The 15,060-nt window shown below is 39.2% G+C and overlaps 1 protein-coding gene across 1 annotated transcript; it reads right to left on the bottom strand.

Moving 5' to 3' along the window:
* On the bottom strand, positions 1-2,116 carry LOC131336630 (geraniol 8-hydroxylase-like). Its single transcript, XM_058372538.1, has 4 exons — positions 1,619-2,116; positions 1,174-1,458; positions 905-1,083; positions 1-812 (listed from the first exon to the last, which is right to left on the bottom strand). Exons 1-4 carry the CDS (start codon positions 2,031-2,033, stop codon positions 207-209), a joined length of 1,485 nt encoding a protein of 494 aa, XP_058228521.1. The 5' UTR covers positions 2,034-2,116; the 3' UTR covers positions 1-206.
* Between the last annotated feature and the right edge of the window lie 12,944 nt (positions 2,117-15,060).

Genomic DNA, 15,060 nt, shown 5'->3' with positions numbered 1-15,060 from the left:
TAGTATAAATTATTGCATGTAATACATGAGCGAAAAGGTAGTACTATTGTACATTTTATGCATCAATAGTCCAAACAACAGGTAATCTCTTCTCAAATAAAACATGTGAGTTTTCAGCAAACCAAATTTATTTACTCGATAGTAATGGAGAAATTTAAGTCATGTTTTAGTACTGAAGAAAGAAAGTAAGACAATACTATTGATTGTCACATATGAAATGGAATTGCACGCATAGGCTGAGCCTTTTGTAAGGTTATGCCAAACTTCTCCTCCATGTCCAACTCCCCTGGTGCTATCCCACCTTCAAGTTTCCAATCAAATGAATTTACGAGCGAACCCAACACCATCGGAACCATCCTCATCGCCAGAGGCAACCCAGGGCAAATTCTTCGCCCCGCGCCAAATGGAATCAGCTCAAAGTCCTGGCCTCGGACGTCAACTTCCGACTCCAAAAACCTCGCAGGCATGAAAGTCGTTGGATTTTTCCATATGCTGGGGTCTCTGCCAATAGCCCAAGCGTTTACCAGCACTTGTGCCCCCTTAGGTACTGTGTAGCCATAGACTTCAACATCCGTCTCTACTTTGCGAGGGATTAAGAATGGGACCGACGGGTGAATCCTCATTGTCTCTTTCACAGTTGCCCGCAAGTAAGGCAATCGCAAAATGTCCGACTCTTGAATCAGTTTCCCTTTGCCAATTGTTTGTTCTAGCTCAGCCTTAGCTTTCTCTAGAATCTCCGGATTGTGGAGTAGCTCCGCCATAGCCCACTCAATCGTGCTCGATGTTGTATCTGTCCCAGCCACAAATAGGTCCTGCAATAAAATTTGATTATCACAAGAATATCAAATATCATAAATTATGAGTTGAAGGATGGGAGATATTGTGTGGTAGTGGGAATACGAACCACAAACATACGCTCGATGTGAGTTCTATCGATATCCTCACCAAGATTGAGCAAATTATCTATCACATCGTTTTCTGCGTTAGTCTTCTGCAATTTTCTTGACTTTAACCTTTCGTCGATTAATCCACCAAACAACTGAAGCATTTTCCTGAAATGAACCGTCATGCGACCCCTTATACCTGTTCAGAAACAAAATCATAATTTATTTGTAGATCTAATTGCTTGAACTTTTTAGATAAACTAATGATTAACAACGTAAAGTCAGATACCTTGTGGGTCGATCTTGGCTAGCACAGGGAAATAATCAACCAAGTTGGGTTTTCCGGCCTCCATCGTTATATTAGTAGCCAAGTCCCTAAACTCTCTCGCTGATTCCTGACTTAGGCCGGCCAAATCCACAGAAAACACGGTGTTGGACAGCAAATTCAGGGAAGTGGTGAAAGCGGCACTGCCTATGTCCACGGCAACGCCATCTTGACAGCATTTTCCAGCATAGGCGATTAACTCCTTCACCTTCTGTTGCCGTAGATTTTGATTAGCATCGAGTCTGCTACCTGAAAAGAACAATAAATACAACCAAAAGGATGTAGCAGTAAATTTTTAATCATTTACATCGATCAAGTAGTACCGGCTGTTTAGACTTCGAAATGAAAATACCCATTTACCAATATCGTTGGATATAGATTTTCATGCAAGTACTCTGTAAATCATTACCCGAAAAAATATTTGAGTTCATGATCTTTCGGAGGCTGCGCCACCGGTCGGAAACTGGCAACCAGACGACGGAGTACTTGTACTGTTCCTCGGCGTGGAGGGCGTTGGGGATGGATCTGGTGGAGAAAGCGAGGTCTTGCTTTTGGAGAACTTCTTTGGCTAAGGCTGATGAAGAAATAACCACTGTCGTTATCTGGCCCAGTTTCAAACTCATGATCGGGCCATGAGTTTTCGCTAGCTCGGCCAGGGACTTGTGGGGCATGTCACCCAGCTTCAGAAGGTTGCCAACGATCGGTAGTGGGCCCGGGCCCGGCGGAAGGTTTGATCTTGTTCTGGTTCGTGTTAGAAGTGAATGGAGGACTTGAAGCAGAATGATGGTTAACAAGAGATACAGAATTAAGCTCAAGAACTCCATATTTCCAACTGTATGCTGGGATTAGATTCGGAAAACTAATGGAGAAAATAGAGTCGCAAGAAAGGTAATGGCAATGAGGAAATTTTATATCCATCTCAAAACTAATTGATAATGAATGGAGAGGTTTCAGCTGTTATTAAGTGATCACTCATTTCACTCACAAGTAAGCAATGTGTGATTCATTTCCGTAATATCCTCCTCACGTGCAGCCGCGTTTTGAGGTCTGTCACGTGTGGTCACTTTTTGGGTCCTATCATTGTGCTGCAGCCTTTTTGCTGGTTTGTCATCGTGGAGTGTGGATTGTAAATTTTTAAAACGTGGAGTGGAATGGGCCCCACTCTGATATCATGAGAAAACTTTATATCCATCTCAAAACCAATTGGTAATGAGTGGAGAGGTCTCAGATGTTATTATGTGATCACACATTCTACTTCCAATTAATGTGGGATTCATTTCCTTAACAGGCAATTTGTCAACACTGGGAAATTTTTCAGTGCAACCAGGTGGTGCCTGCTCGGCACATCTGGACCGTCTATTTTGATTTTGGACGGCTCGAATTTGAAAAAAGAAAAGAGGTGAGAGAAAATGGTGGAATGAGAGGAGAGCCCAAATAAGCTGCTCGAGCAGCACCCGGTATCGAAGATTTTCTCGTCAACAGACTCAAAACTGGATCCATAGGTTGTTTTAAATTCTTTTTTTCCCCCGAGGCGAGATTATAAAATAATGGTAAATTTCACTTACCTCCCCCGAGGTACAGAAACCTCCCCTAAACTCTCTTAAATGGCACTAACCTCCCCTTTGCTTTAGTTCTCATCTTCTACATGTCCATTTACAAATTTCCATCTTATATCTGCAAAAAGCTCTCTTCCATCTTCTCCAATTTTCTTTGGTCAGGGAATTGTAACAAGAGATCTTATCATCTTAGAAGTTGGGATTCCTTGGGCCTTCAAGCTCTCCTCGCCAAACAAAGTTGAAGGATTCTAGTCTATCCTGATTCATTTTTTTCCAATTTCTTCCTATCCAAATATTGTTCCTCTTCATCGGTCCCGTTTGTTTCTTCTAAGCCTTCAAGCTTTTGGTGTTGGAAAAGTATTCTCCATGGGAGGGATACTTTGTTGCATGGTTTGAGGTGGCAAATTTGTCCTGGTGATGTTATTAATTTCCTTTTGGGAAGTCAATTGGGTCCCCTATGCTATTCCCACAAATCTCCAATCTTTGGTTTTGGAAAAAAGAGGCATCTACACAACTCTACAGTCTACACCAAGCAAACAACTGCCATCATACAAATAATAAAAAGAACTCTATACATATATTCGAGTCTGCACAAAATAGTGAGAAAGGTAAAAAATCTTATCTGACAGTTCCTAGCTATTGCAAAGGGCTCTATTTATGTGAGTTTGCTCCACACCCTTTTCAAACAAATGGATTCTCTAATACAATCTTTAGTATAAGTTGGTCCAAAGTTGATGCTTTTTGTTGAAAAATCCTTTGATTCCTTTCTATCCTTTGATTGTAAATAGTGGCAGCCAATGCATTTTTAAAAAAAAAATACTTTTGAATCTTGTATCTTTTACATTCTGGATGTACCATGCAATCACTTCAAACAAGGTATAAGGGATTTGATTAACAGTCTTTTATTGGAACGAATGAAATAATTAACACTCACTTTGGTCATGGGTTCAGAGATGTATATGTCTAATTTTTCTGGAAGGGGGTGTTCTTGAGTTTTTCTCAAAGTACAAGGGGAGTAAGTTAAATTCTCCTGAAAAAAACACTTGCCTAACTGTTTCCCCATGATTAATTAAGGGCGCCGCTATTCGCAGCCCTCTATTTACTCCCATAGCCCACTAAATTTCGGTAAATGATTGTTGAAAATCATAAATAACATTTTGGTAAATTGCTGTTGAAAACACGATTATATTTCGGTAACTACATGTCGAAAATATGTTCAACTTTCGGTAAACAATTGCCGAACATGCATTTTCGGTAAACATCTGTTGAAAAAAATATTATATTTCGGTAATTGGACGCTGAAAATATATCTCAATTTCGGTAACTAACTGTCGTGTATAATTGGAAATTTTTAACGGGCTATGGGAGTAAATAGAGGGCTGCGAATAGCAACAGTGAGGCACTGCTCTCATGAAATGGTGGTTAATTGGCCTATTGGCTTGCCTAAGCAACAGTCTCACCTCGCGGTGCTACAAGTTGTTGACCTAGCCCATAGACCCGCCGATCCATGACTTCAATACACTTAGAGCCCGATTGGATGTCGTGTGAGTTTTGTATTATTTATGAATGGGGATAAGATAGTAAGAGATATTAGTTAAGAATGGAGGGCCCACATTGATGTGACATTTATAGAGGGTGTATTAAAAAGTAGATGATTAATTTGGGTGATGTATTAGAGAATGAGGATAAAATAATACGCTGTTTGGATGAATGATAAATTGGATGTATAAGGAAGGGTGTATGGTGTAAAAAGCTGTCAAATAACTCATTTGCCCTTGTGAAGTGGTTAATTTGATTATTCATTACATTAAACATATAATTATGAAATCCAACTTTTGATTAATTTTTTTTCACAAATAATCAATAATAAATTAGTTAACTAATATAATAATATTAAAAAATTTAAAATAATATGCAAAATATTAAAAAATCATTTTTAAACATATAATTCATTTTTTAAATTAGTTAAATACCACCCACATGTTTCCATTTTATTTAGCCCTCTTGAACTATCATCCGGCCACACTATTTTTGGTCTTCTTTTTTTTTTTTTTTCTAGACTGAAGACCGTTACATATATTTTTGCTGGTATGATCCCCTGACTGGAAAAGGCATATGGGTTTGGGGCCAATGAGGAAATTGAGAGTGCAATCTCTTTCAACAACAATGAAAGAACATTGGAAAAACATAGCAATGCAAAATGAAATTGAAGAATTGAAAGTGGCCAATCAAATAATGCAAGCTATACAAGAATTACAGAAAAATGTTGGACAATCCAAGTGGAAAGTGTTGTTTTTTTGCTGTCGTACAGCAACACATGGAACAAATGAAGAGGGGGATGAGTGAGGGTAGATATGTCAAGAAATGGGGTGTATTAGGTCGGATAAATTATCCACACCTCAAGGGGTGGCTATAATTTATACACCATCGACGGAATAAACGGAGAAGGGTGATACGTAAATACAGGAGACAAAATCGCATCCAAGCGGCTCCATACCTATCCCGTCAAATCCTAATACAGGTGTATTGCACAATACACCTCGCTTCCACAGCATCCAATTAGGCCCCTAAAGTCTACCAACACTTAATTTATTTCAACTTTTCATAAGTCCAAACAAGCATTCTAACAAGTACCTTTTAGGCATTAAATAGTCACTTCTATATACATCTATGAGATTACTACATCTCTCTAGATCTAGGGTTTATCAAAACAATAATCTAGCATCATTACACACTCAGGGATTGTCTCAGTGGTAAGGGCAAATGATTGACTTTGGGAGTACTCCACTTAATCAGGGGTTCGATTCCCCACCGGGTGAGTATCCTAATAGTAAGTGATAAGCACCCAATAATGCATATTCTTGGTGCTTAAGTCCTCTAGTATGTTGTGTTTGTACATATATATTGTCGTTTTTATGCGATATTGCACGTAAGGTACGTTTTTGTGTATTTCAGGTAAAACGTGCTAATAAGGCAGTTTTGATGCCAATAAACGTTCCGGGATGAACCAAGTGTCCAAATGCCCTCCGGTACTCATTTCATTGTCACCGAAGCCTAACGGTGCCACAAGAAGCCTCGGAGATTGGCCGGAGGTCAAGGTTGGCAAGGAACGTGCCAAAGTGGTTCAAGCGAGCCTAATGCATCGAAGATAGTCCTCGAGGGCATCCAAGAGTACAAGGCCATAAGGCATACCTCCGCCAAGTCCCGTTGATCATGTAATGAAGCATTGGAAGGCCGTCGGGGCACGACAAGGCATGATGGCCCAAGCTGACCCTGTTCTGCTGTTTTCACACAGAGGTACCAATACCTCATTTTTTAGGTATTGGTACCATCATGCCGAATTAGAAGACAGTTGGATTGGTACCAATACCTCATTTTTTAGGTATTGGTACCAATGCCCTTCGGCCTGCACCTTTTTTGCTGAATATTTCAACCTTCCATAAATGGAAAGTTTCTACTTCTAGTATGTTTTTGGGATATTTTGGGGGCCTTTTTGTCCATTGTAAGGCTGATTTTGTAAGGCCTATAAATAGTTTTGTATGCCATTTATGGAAGGATGGCCATTAGTTTTTTTTAGGCTTAAGTCTTTTCTTTCTTCCTAGGACTCCATTGTTAGTCTTTCAAGCTTTTGTTTGTGTTTCCTTTAAGAACTCCATAAGGTAATTGTCTTATGTTAAATTCTCGTTTATTAATGTTGTAGCTATTGTATGGATCTTCTTATAAATCAAGTTTATTTCCGTTTTTATCGGTTAATCACGTTTTCATTTCTTAGCATGCTTTCTAGTTTTTTTATTATGAGTGAGTAGTTAATCGGTTCGGTCATGGGGTGAGGTTCACCCTATGGATTAGTCCATTAAATGGTTTCTCTAAACTTTAGCTTAATCTCAAGGTTTTGAATGAATTAAACCCATGATTTCTAGTTTTGATCATGGGGTTGGTGGCTTCTTTGATCAATGAAGTTTATCGCCTTGTGCTACGAGCTTGATAATCCTACGCGTGCGAACGATCTTTTTTCGTCTCTCACTTGCGTTAAATGAGTTCAATTTGAATTAGGGCTTTGAGTTAAGTTATAAGTAGTCTTCAGCTTTTAATTCTTCTAGTGGAATCCGGACGGTTTCGGTTCACTCATGAGTTAGATGAAGGAATCGTTTGATGGCTAAGTCGTGGGTAAATCAATCCCTTTGACTCGACCATTTCTAATCTAGTTTATTTCCAAGTTTAATTTCGTCGATCGAATCAAAATACCAAAGTTGGCCGCTTGAATGCCACAACTCTCTATGCAACATCTAATCCAAATTCGCTAAAGAAGATTTCTCTGTGGGAACGATTCCGGTCTTACCGGTTATTATGCCTTCAACGACCTAGCCCTACGCTTGGGGTGTGAACCTTTCTAAGAGGTTAGGTTGCGACGAGAAGCATTTTTGGCGCCGTTGCCGGGGAATTCTTAATATAGCTTATTTGGAGGTTCGACAAACCACTGTAAGTACTCCGTTTATTTTTCCTTTGTGCATTTTGAACTTGATTTAGCGGATACCTCTAACCGAGCCACCAATTCGACTTGAGGTGTAACGAAGCTAGATTGAGCATCAATTGCCTTTTCTTTTGTTGTGTATATATGTGGCGGTGGCTTAATCCCACGAAACTATTTTGAGAAAGAGGTGAAGGCATAGCCCCTCTGGCCTGTTTACTTTATATTTTTATCTTTGTAATAGAATGGCGGCGACAAATGAGGAAATAGTCCCTAAGACTATGCGGGAGTACCTTTATCCCAATCAAATTTTTACACCCTCTTGCATAGTCACCCCTTCTGCCAATGTTTTAAATGTTAAGTCGGGCATGCTTCAAGTGTTACCCCATTTTCATGGCTTAGCCTCTGACAATCCATGTGCACACATCATAGAACTCGAGGAGCTTTGCATGAACGATAAAGAGGTCTTATTAAAGATATTTCCATCATCTTTGAAAGACATGGCTAAAAGTTGGTTTTATTCCTTGAACTCAAGATCAATACTTACATGGCAAGATATGGAAGAACAATTTTTCAAAGAGTTTTCCCCAATGTATGAGACTCATATGCTACTATGTGAAATTGTAAATTTTTATCAATTTGATGAAGAGTCTTTTGCATGTTGTTGGTGGCGCTTTAGATCTCTCATGCTTTATTGGTCGCAACATAGCTATGAAACAAGACACCTTATTCTCATTTTCTATAAGAGTTTAAATTCTACAACGCGTCAGCTTGTAGAAAGGATGTTTGATGGTGCCTTTTTGGATAGAACCGCTAATGAGAGTTGGGATTACTTTGATAAATTAGCTGAAAATTCAGAATCTTGTCTTTATGATGTCAATGTTGAAGATGCCACCTTAAATGTTGGGGAAAAGAAAATAGAGCCACATATCTTTGTTGAAAATGTTAGTTTAGCTTATGAAAGCTCTGCAAAGTCTGAATGGAGTGACGAGCCGTATGTTGAACTTATTGTCCAGTGTTCTCCCTCTATGGATCCCTTTCTGTGTGACGATCCGGGGGAGAAATTTCTCATTTTTGAGGAAACGAATGCGGAGGTAGACTTTTTGTGTGCTCTGCTGAATGAGCAGGATGGGAAGAATGTGTCTAGACCCGAGAGTTTGTCTCCTTCCTTTGAGGAGATACCTTCCATAGAAATTTTAAACCATCCAATACTCTCAGGTCTAGACGATGCCACCCCTCCTATCGAGTCTCCACCAGTGCAAGAGCTTTTAAAAGTCGAATTGATTGATTTTGTTGGTGTTGATGAATTTGATTTGATTTACCATCCTTACATTGTAGATTTTGTCAACTCGTTGAAAATCAATCTAGTTTGGAATGCGCACTTGGTTGAACTTAAATGTCTTAAGCAAATTCGGCAATTGCGGTACTCAAAGTATTTATTTTTGTGGCATGGTCGAATTCAATTTTTGAGGCAGAGTGTGGAGTGCAGTGCTATGTTCATTTTATTAGCTCTAGTTGGCATGATAAATGTTCGAAGCCCGCGTTTGGCTGAACGTACATAAACTCTTTCTTTTTCTCTCTCTCTTTTCTTTTTCTTTATCTCTTTTCTTTTGCTCTTTTGATGGTCCGGTATAGCCACCCATTTCGAACTTGAAGTTGTTGCATGACTTGCTCTACGATGCTTTGAGTGAGAAATGGGGAGAAAAGTAGTACCCGTTCAATCACGTGACGATTTGGTGGATTTAATTTTACTTGTCAGTGGTTAGGGCCGGATAACACGAGCCGGGTGGTACTAATGTCATTTGCTTCTTAGTAGGTAATTGGTTCTTAAGTCTTTTGCAGGGTAAGCATGCTACCATACCAGCCTTGGTGGTTTAGGTCTAAAAGCTATGGTGAGTGAGGCATTCAGGAGCCCTAAGCATGGGTGCGATTACGTGTCGCGGTTGTAAGACCAAGAAAGCCCCAGCGATGACCTTGTGTGACTAGCTGTGGTTCCGATGGAGGAGCCGAAAGAGTGAGCCTTGGAAGCAGTTCCAATGATGAAGGGAAGCTATGACAAGAAAGCCTCCAACTTGGTCGAGGTATATGGGGGTTGACATTCCCTCCGGAGGTACAATCTTTTGTTTTTTCCCTCTCAATACTGTTGTTCTCCATGCTATGAGGACATAGTATCGTTTAAGTTGGGGGGAGGGATATATATGTTATATATATGTTCATGAGACTTGTCTCATTTTTCTGTTTTTGGTAAAATTTTCAAATTTTTTGTGCAATCCTCCCTTGTTAGTAGTAATTTCGTATGTTAGATACTTTAAATATGCTCAATTATGTCAATATGGCAAGAGTCTTGTATCCCATCGAATTTGATTTTATGTTTGAACCTATGTCATATGCATATACATGAACGTTGATGAACAAGTTTAGCCTAAAAGCCAAGTCAAGCGTTGTGCATCGCTAGAGTAGAGATTCGTTTATTAAGCATCCCATGCTTTTTGTTCTCATTTTCTGCACTTGCGTAAATAACACCTTTTGTGCATGCTTGAGTAGTGTATATATCTTTCATGCATCTTATTGGAGTTGCTAGCGTACTTAGGAAATGATTCAAGGCATTTTTGTTTGATTAAACCACATAAGAGTCTCATCGTCCTTGTTTTGAACCACAGTCCGAGTCTCTTCCATTGTTCAAACCTAGGCAACCGGATGTTTGGAGGGTTGTGTGTCAATGGTTTTCAAAGATTCAAGGAAGTTTGGAGTGGTGTGAATGTGATGGTTGGGATGTAAAAAGGCAGAGAAGTTGTACGTGATTCCTTATCTCTCCTCTCCCACTACAAAAGGTAAAACCCCAAATTTTCATCTCCCTCTCCAAAGCCCTCAAAATTGGTCCTTCAATCTCTCTTACTACCAAATCTCAATTCAAATGACCCTATTCCTCAAAGAAAATCAAAGAAATGATATGAAAAAGCAAAATCATGTTCGAAAGAGGGTTGAATACTATGATGAGAGGATTGGTGTGACCTCCAGCCTATCTTACATTCCGGATGAGGAAGAGTCCGATGGAAAGGGGGAGCTCGAGGCTCAATACCATGAGGAGCCGGATGAGGATAACGACTATGTGTTGTTGAGTCGGTGGTAGTAGTTTTTCTTAATTTCTTTTTCGTAACTTTGTTTGGTGTTTGGCCGTTATGTGGCTATGCCTTGGGTAGTTTAGGGTTGGTAGTGGCCAAGGGTAGATGAACCGTGCAAGTATATGGCCACTATATTTTTGTAGTCCCTTTCCCTTTGTATCCAAGGTCGTTATAAGCTAATAAAGTCCTCCGTTGATCTTTTGTACGCTAATTAACTCCGTTTGATGCATGGTCGATATCTATTATTACTTAAGTTATGATATTCCTAGTCTTTCCATACTTGTCAATCGTTAGCTTTCCTTTCATTCTTAGCGCTTCTTTGATAGCATGCGTAGATTTTTGTCTCTAGCTATTGCATTTACTCGCTAGCGCTTGACATGGGATGTATCTTGTATCTCACTATGTGAAAAGTCGAATAAGAGCGTTATCCTTGTGAATTTTGGAGTTGAAACTCATTGTGGTGCATGCATGCTTGACTATTCTAATATGGCATAGTTTGTTCGTCCTAGTTCATGGCATGTTTGTACGTGGATTGCATATGGTCATATTTGAAGGGGTGCTTTGGACTCTTGCCTAGTTGTAGTTATTGAGCATAGCTTTCATATCTTCGTTTTGGAAAGATTGCATAGTTTAGTTAAATACATTTTGTTTTAGTTTGCTAGGGACTAGCAAAGTTCAAGTTGGGGGGTGTGATAAGCACCCAATAATGCATATTCTTGGTGCTTAAGTCCTCTAGTATGTTGTGTTTGTACATATATATTGTCGTTTTTATGCGATATTGCACGTAAGGTACGTTTTTGTGTATTTCAGGTAAAACGTGCTAATAAGGCAGTTTTGATGCCAATAAACGTTCCGGGATGAACCAAGTGTCCAAATGCCCGCCGGTACTCATTTCATTGTCACCGAAGCCTAACGGTGCCACAAGAAGCCTCGGAGATTGGCCGGAGGTCAAGGTTGGCAAGGAACGTGCCAAAGTGGTTCAAGCGAGCCTAATGCATCGAAGATAGTCCTCGAGGGCATCCAAGAGTACAAGGCCATAAGGCATACCTCCGCCAAGTCCCGTTGATCATGTAATGAAGCATTGGAAGGCCGTCGGGGCACGACAAGGCATGATGGCCCAAGCTGACCCTGTTCTGCTGTTTTCACACAGAGGTACCAATACCTCATTTTTTAGGTATTGGTACCATCATGCCGAATTAGAAGACAGTTGGATTGGTACCAATACCTCATTTTTTAGGTATTGGTACCAATGCCCTTCGGCCTGCACCTTTTTTGCTGAATATTTCAACCTTCCATAAATGGAAAGTTTCTACTTCTAGTATGTTTTTGGGATATTTTGGGGGCCTTTTTGTCCATTGTAAGGCTGATTTTGTAAGGCCTATAAATAGTTTTGTATGCCATTTATGGAAGGATGGCCATTAGTTTTTTTTAGGCTTAAGTCTTTTCTTTCTTCCTAGGACTCCATTGTTAGTCTTTCAAGCTTTTGTTTGTGTTTCCTTCAAGAACTCCTTAAGGTAATTGTCTTATGTTAAATTCTCGTTTATTAATGTTGTAGCTATTGTATGGATCTTCTTATAAATCAAGTTTATTTCCGTTTTTATCGGTTAATCACGTTTTCATTTCTTAGCATGCTTTCTAGTCTTTTTATTATGAGTGAGTAGTTAATCGGTTCGGTCATGGGGTGAGGTTCACCCTATGGATTAGTCCATTAAATGGTTTCTCTAAACTTTAGCTTAATCTCAAGGTTTTGAATGAATTAAACCCATGATTTCTAGTTTTGATCATGGGGTTGGTGGCTTCTTTGATCAATGAAGTTTATCGCCTTGTGCTACGAGCTTGATAATCCTACGCGTGCGAACGATCTTTTTTCGTCTCTCACTTGCGTTAAATGAGTTCAATTTGAATTAGGGCTTTGAGTTAAGTTATAAGTAGTCTTCAGCTTTTAATTCTTCTAGTGGAATCCGGACGGTTTCGGTTCACTCATGAGTTAGATGAAGGAATCGTTTGATGGCTAAGTCGTGGGTAAATCAATCCCTTTGACTCGACCATTTCTAATCTAGTTTATTTCCAAGTTTAATTTCGTCGATCGAATCAAAATACCAAAGTTGGCCGCTTGAATGCCACAACTCTCTATGCAACATCTAATCCAAATTCGCTAAAGAAGATTTCTCTGTGGGAACGATTCCGGTCTTACCGGTTATTATGCCTTCAACGACCTAGCCCTACGCTTGGGGTGTGAACCTTTCTAAGAGGTTAGGTTGCGACAGAAGCAGTAAGTGGGGGGACCGTGACTGGTGTGGCCGCGCTAGTTTCCCTCGAGATTTGTGTTGCGCAATTGGGTCAAATTTGTGACTCGGTTGTAAGGCTATTCCCCAGTTATAAAAAAAAAAAATAATCTAGCATCACTACATGATATACAAGTCATCAAAGCATCTACAAACCTATAAAAAAAAATTAGATAACTTCCTCTTTCTAGCATTCTCTTTCAAGCCAAAACTTCTACAATGCTCCCAAGTGATATGGGAGTATGATGCTCCCATTAAATCTGGACCCTCTTAGATTGAAAGTAGGATAATTACAGCCTTTAGATCAAAACCACTCAAAAAAAGTATGGTGGATTTGCTAAAAACGAGATGATAAGAAATTTTGACCAAAAAAAACGTAGTATTACTTATTACAGAAACGTATTTTATATACCATTCCTTAAGTCAACACTTACTATGTTGCATGGCTACACTTTCTTAAGAAATACTTACTATACTTGTTAATAACACTTATTACGTTACTGATAACACTTACCATAGAATAAGAAAAAAATAACTTGGGAGTATGATACTCCCAAACCACTCGGAGCATCATGGCCTCCTTTCAAGCACATAATTACCCTTTGACCCAAAAACTAGGTTATGCATGAATTTCACAAAATGACCCACACATTTTTTTTTCCTGTCAAGATCAGTATTTACGTTCCACACATCATTCATAGTAGTCAAGAATCCTACCTCTAAATACAAGATGGATGGGGGATGGATTCCAAAGATGAAAATTCACAGGAAAGTCTCCACCATTTGAAAAGACATAATGGGGATACAACAAAGAAAGCCACATTGTTTGTCTATATTTTGTCATTTTGTCCTTATTGAAAAAATCCACATTTGTTAGTTTTGCGCTGAATTTTTGTCGATTATTGATTTGTCTCAACGAGAGAGACATCGAAAAAGTTTTGAAATATCCAATATAAAACCCCCCAAAACCCAAAAAGAGGCTTTTGAGGCTTTATCTTAGATATTTCTAGAAATATTTGGGTAAAAGTAAAAATAATTGGGTTTTTTCGATTTTTCTTGTCGAGACAAATCAATAATTCATACTTGTTCGTTTTGGAATTTTGGATTTGAATTTGTAGGTAATGAGTGTAGAGAGTAATGATTGAAAATATGGATAATGATTGGAGAGAGACAGAGAGAAAAATAAGATTAATAATTAGAAAGAAATATGATAATGACTAGAATCCAAAATCCAAAATCCTTAAATGAATAAGGAAATTGTGGGCTACCTGTAACACCCGTTTCGACACTACAAGAAATTTAGGATCTCCCAACGGTTAAAAAAACCATCGGTATAGATGGTGTATAGTAACGGTTTACAAAACGTTACTAGAAACAGGACTATAGCAACGGTTTTATTGTGACCGTTAGTAGATTACAACACTATAGCAATGGTTTTCATTAACCGTTGCTAAAAATTGGACTATAGCAACGGTTTTAATTAACCGTTGCTAAAAAATGACCTTTAGCAACGGTTTTCAATAACCGTTACTATAAACTGGTCTATAGCATCGGTTTTCATTAACCGTTAGTAGAAACCGGATTTAAAAAAAAAGAATTAAAAAAAACCGGTTAGTATAATATAAATATTAAAAGGTGTATGATTTTTCACAAGTTATAGGCTAGCACAGTTGGTTCGCGCATGCGCGCGCACACACGAGGTCGGAGGTTCGATTCTCAGGAGGAGCAAGAATATTTCGCCCGCCACGTGGGCGCCATATAGGCTGCCACACGGGTGCCACGTCAGCGCCACGCGGGCGACATGTGGCTGCCACGTCAGCGCCACGCGGGCGACATGTGGCTGCCACGTCAGTGCCACGTGGAGGCTTACGTCACATAGTGGTTGGTTTTTAAAAAAATGAAAATTGCCTTTAGCAACGGTTATAACCGTTACTAATGAAACCGTTGGTAAAAAAAAATTTGTACCAACGCTCGTCAAAACCGTTGCTATACCTCTATAGCAACGGATATATTGCAACGGTTTGGCCAAACCGTTGGTATAGCCTAAACGGGTCTCTACCAACGGTTTTTGGGTTTTTTGGCAACGCTTTCGACTGTTGCTATAGAACGATTTTCTTATAGTGCGAGCATGCACATGCATCGCATATGACATTTAATTTTATGTTGCATAGGTCATGCTAATTGTTACACGTGTTGTGTTATCATTCGCATATCATTCATTAATTGTTTAGCGATAAATGATTAAATTTGAGAGTTTAATTAAGTTAATTAAAAAGGATTGGACTTGGTAGGTGGAATGAAGGGTAAAGATGAGTTTTGGCCCATTGGAACCCATACACCAAACCTCATGGGATAACTTTTCCCTAATAAACCTTCTACGGTATTCTATACGTTCTACCGTTCCCGCTTTTTTTGTAAAC

Source organism: Rhododendron vialii, chromosome 8a (genome assembly GCF_030253575.1).
Source record: "Rhododendron vialii isolate Sample 1 chromosome 8a, ASM3025357v1".
In the NCBI taxonomy this organism is placed as follows: domain Eukaryota; kingdom Viridiplantae; phylum Streptophyta; class Magnoliopsida; order Ericales; family Ericaceae; genus Rhododendron; species Rhododendron vialii.
The sequence above is the reverse complement of the archived record's forward strand: the minus strand, read 5'-3'. Positions and strand labels throughout refer to the sequence as shown.

Coding starts and splice junctions, on each gene's coding strand:
- LOC131336630 (XM_058372538.1), bottom strand. CDS start 2,033: ATGGAGTTCTTGAGCTTAATTCTGTATCTCTTGTTAACCATCATTCTG. Junction 1,084..1,173: donor AGCCAAGATCGACCCACAAG/GTATCTGACTTT, acceptor GTTTCTGAACAG/GTATAAGGGGTCGCATGACG. Junction 813..904: donor ACATCGAGCGTATGTTTGTG/GTTCGTATTCCC, acceptor ATTTTATTGCAG/GACCTATTTGTGGCTGGGAC.